The following is a 4343-nucleotide window of genomic DNA, read 5'->3' as shown; positions in this document are numbered from 1 at the left end:
GCTTTTCTCGACGAATCCGATGATCTCGTATCCTTAGACACACCCCATTATAGTTTTCCTCTGTGGCATGATCGGGACGGGAAAGGCATTCTCGCTCGCGATCTCATCGATAAAAGAGTAACGTCTTCGCGATCAGTGGTTATTTCACGTTTTAACCAGACTTAGACTTTGTGAGTATGTTCTGTTGTCATCCCGTTGGCCGCGGATTCGTTATTAAGCCCGAGATCATCGTCATTCGTGTTGCGATTGCCGAACCGCTGTGATCAATTGTCGAGACTGTACTAATTCTATCATTGCAATAAACTACACCTGTGTGTACCGTATCAATGGCTAATCCCCGAGAAGATTCCTTTGACGCTCACAACCCCACTCCCAGTGCCAATCCGACATCAGAAGTGGGATCAGAACGGCTTCGAGCGCTGGAAGGGCAGGTCGCTGTCATGAACAACCTAATTCATACGCTAATGCAAAGGCCAAATACGGGAACCACCAAATTACCACATTTTAACCCAGAAGTCGCAGGCGCCGACCCAGCCGCGTGGTGCGCGGCTGTTAGTAGGACCATGAAGAACAACCCCCTACGAGATGACGCGCTATACTCTGCCTTAAGTGACTCTCTACAGGGTTCTGCAGCACATTGGCTGGCACGAATGACGGGAGACGGAGAGGTTACTTGGTCTACCGTTAAGGAACGATTCCTTATACATTTCGGTGGCCGAGAGACGACGTCCTCATCGTTAATCAAGGTATCCAGGGAACCGCGGGGAGTGGGCGAATCCACGGGGGCGTTTGCCGGCCGTGTCCGTTCCCTCCTGCAGACGCGGTGGCAACATTCTACGCTAGACGAAATACTTCACGCTGTCACTCTCTACATATTAATTCCACACGACCAACGTCTTAAACGATTGGCCCTCACGAGCGATATCAGAACGGAGGACCAATTTCTGAGCGAAATGCGACCCTTTTGTTACGAAGAAGAGTCGACATTTTCGCCGAGAGATGCACCGGCGGAACCCGAAGCTAAGCGACGCAAGTTATCGGGCCACCAGACGAGGTGTCATTACTGTGATACTCTCGGACACAGAATAAAGGACTGCCGCAAGAGGATGCAGAACGAACAGCAGAGGGATGCACGACGCCAGGAAGGAAGCCGACCGGCCGCACCGTCCAAGGCGGTTTGCTACAGATGTCATGCGGAAGGCCATATCACACCTAACTGCCCGGCACGACGGGACGGTAGACCAGGCCCCAAGGATGAGCGTAAAGTCAACTCCTGCGTGGTGGAGTCCCCAGCCGGTAGTTTAAGTCATCTGGGTGAGTCGTTCCCATTTTATTTCGATCCCGGAGCCGAGTGCTCATTAATTAGAGAATCTGTCGCTCCGAAATTCTCCGGTAGGGGAACGACAGATATAGTAGTTATGCGAGGAATAGGAAACACCTGCGTTAAGAGTACATCCCAGATCTTATCTACGGTACGCATTAACTGTTTTACATTGGAGATAAACTTTCACGTTCTGGCCGATAGTCACTTGCATTATGATATCATGATTGGCCGCGAGATCTTAAGCCAGGGTTTTGATGTAACTATTACACGAAATAGTGTCGATATTTGTAAAACGAAGACTATTAATGCCTGTAGTAAAACCTCCGAAGACGAGATCAATATCAATGCGGTTGACACTGACGTGGTTGGTAACGATAAAAGTCGGTTAATTTCTGTTCTCGAGAAATTCAAAAATTCATTCATTACGGGCTTCCCACGTACTCGCGTAAGCACGGGTCAGTTAGAAATACGGTTAATCGATCCTAATGTCACCGTGCAAAGAAGTCCTTACCGACTTAGCGAAGAAGAGCGTAGGATAGTGCGTGAGAGAATAGACGAGTTAATTAGAGCAAAAATCGTGAGGCCGAGCAACTCACCGTTCGCGAGCCCTATCTTACTTGTAAAGAAGAAAGAAAGACGGCTCAGACAGACTGTGCGTAGATTTTCGGGCATTAAATAAAAATACGGTCGCGAACCGGTATTCCCTACCCCTCATCGCGGATCAAATCGCGAGATTGCAGAAGGCGAGATACTTCATTAGCCTGGACATGGCCAGCGGATTCCACCAAATTCCCATTCATCCTAATTCGACGGAATATACGGCGTTCGTTACACCCGACGGGCAATACGAGTACGTGACTATGCCGTTCGGATTGAAAAATGCACCATCCGTTTTCCAGAGGGCCATTCTCAACGCCTTAGGCGACCTCGCGTATTCGTTCGTTGTTGTTTACTTGGACGACGTCCTAATTATTGCCGACTCAGTAGATCAAGCCCTAGAAAGGTTGAGCACCGTATTAGATACCCTCGTGAAAGCCGGATTCTCCTTTAACTTTTCAAAATGTTCCTTTCTAAAGACATCGGTACTCTATTTGGGATATGTAATTCGTAACGGAGAAGTCCGTCCAAACACGGGTAAAATACAAGCCTTGAGTTCTTTACCTGCACCGTCGACCGTCAGACAACTTAGGCAATTCATAGGTTTGGCCTCTTGTTTCCGAAACTTCATTCCCAAATTTTCACAAATAATGAAACCCCTGTATGCACTTACCTCGAATAACAAGAATATACCTTGGACGGATAGGCACGAACAGATAAGACAAAAGGTAATTTCCGTCCTGACTGACGCGCCGGTGCTAATGATATTTGACCCCAATTACCCCATAGAACTACATACGGACGCTAGCTCGGAAGGATGTGGAGCCATTTTAATGCACAGGGTCGAAGGTAAATATCGAGTAGTGGAATATTACAGCAAAAGAACTAGCCCTGCGGAGTCTAGGTATCATTCCTACGAATTGGAAACGTTAGCAGTTGTAAACGCCGTCAAGCACTTCCGTCATTACTTACACGGACGAGAATTTCTCGTTGTCACCGATTGCAACTCCCTGAAAGCATCCAGTAATAAGGTACACTTGAACGACAGGGTTTACAGATGGTGGGCTTACCTGCAAACTTTTACCTTTGACATTATGTACCGGGAAGGTAAACGAATGGCCCACGTAGATTTCTTTTCGCGAAATCCCGTAGACTTGGATCGCAGTACGTTCAGCAAAATTGTAGAGAAAGAAATTAACCTAACCGAAATCTTCGACGATTGGCTACTAGCGGAACAACGTCGCGACCCACAAATTTCTGAGATCGTCGATAAATTACAGAACGAAGAGCTCGCGGAAGACGTCGCGAATACGTATGAGTTACGGTCCGGCACCCTTCATCGTAAAATACAGAGAAAAGGTAGAACTCTCTGCCTGCCCATCGTTTCGAGAGGGTTTAGATGGTCTGTTATTAACCATGTGCACCAGTCCATTATGCATTTAGGTTGGGATAAAACGCTTGAGAAACTGTACGCGTATTACTGGTTCGAAGGAATGGCGAAGTATGTTCGCAAATTCGTAGAGAACTGTCATGCTTGTCGAGTTTCAAAGGCAAGTTCGGGTAGAGTACAAGCCGAATTACACCCCATATATAAGACCAGTATACCTTGGCATACGGTTCATATGGACATAACAGGCAAATTAAGCGGTAAAAACGATTCGAAGGAATACGTCATTGTGTTGGTCGACGCCTTTACTAAGTTCGTATACTTGCACTATACCCGTAAGATAGACTCCATTAACACCATTAAAGCGCTTAAGTCCGCTATATTTTTGTTCGGCACTCCCTGCCGGATAATAGCGGATCAGGGGAGATGTTTTACGGGCAAAGAATTTCGAGACTTTTGGCAAGATAAATACATTAAACTCCATTTAATTGCGACCGGAGCTAGTAGGGCCAACGGACAGGTAGAGCGTATTATGAGTACGCTAAAAAACACAACAATAGAAACTACCGGGCGGTCCTGGCAAGACGCGATCGGGGAAATACAACTGGCCTTAAATTGTACCACCAACCGCGTGACTAAGTCAAGCCCGTTGGAACTACTAATCGGTAAAACAGCGAGACCCTACGGCTTATCCCTACCCGACAATATCGAAGAAAGAGGAGTAAATATCTCCCATGTAAGACAGCAGGCGATAAAGAATATAGAAGCAAGCGCCAAATACGATAAGGATAGGTTCGACGAAAACAAAGCTAAAATAGTTAGGTTCAACCTTGGCGATTTCGTAATACGTTATAACGGCATACCATATAAGGTAATACGTTATAACGTCATCCCATATAACGTAATACGTTATATCGTCATACCATATAACGTAATACGTTATAACGTCATACCATATAACGTAATACGTTATAACGTCATACCATATAACGTAATACGTTATAACGTCATACCATATAACGTAATACGTTATAA

At 46.1% G+C, this 4343-nt stretch overlaps 1 protein-coding gene across 1 annotated transcript; it reads left to right on the top strand.

The window, feature by feature from the left end:
* Window positions 1-326: 326 nt before the first annotated feature.
* Window positions 327-2003, top strand: LOC117241178. Its single transcript, XM_033507154.1, has one exon. It carries the CDS (start codon window positions 327-329, stop codon window positions 2001-2003), a length of 1677 nt encoding a protein of 558 aa, XP_033363045.1.
* The last annotated feature ends 2340 nt before the right edge of the window (window positions 2004-4343 follow it).

This window comes from Bombus vosnesenskii, unplaced genomic scaffold (assembly GCF_011952255.1).
Source record: "Bombus vosnesenskii isolate JDL3184/JDL3185 unplaced genomic scaffold, Bvos_JDL3184-5_v1.1 scf7180000015347, whole genome shotgun sequence".
NCBI classification, from domain to species: Eukaryota; Metazoa; Arthropoda; class Insecta; order Hymenoptera; family Apidae; genus Bombus; species Bombus vosnesenskii.
Note: the sequence above shows the minus strand (reverse complement) of the source record. Positions and strands in the feature narration are given on the sequence as shown.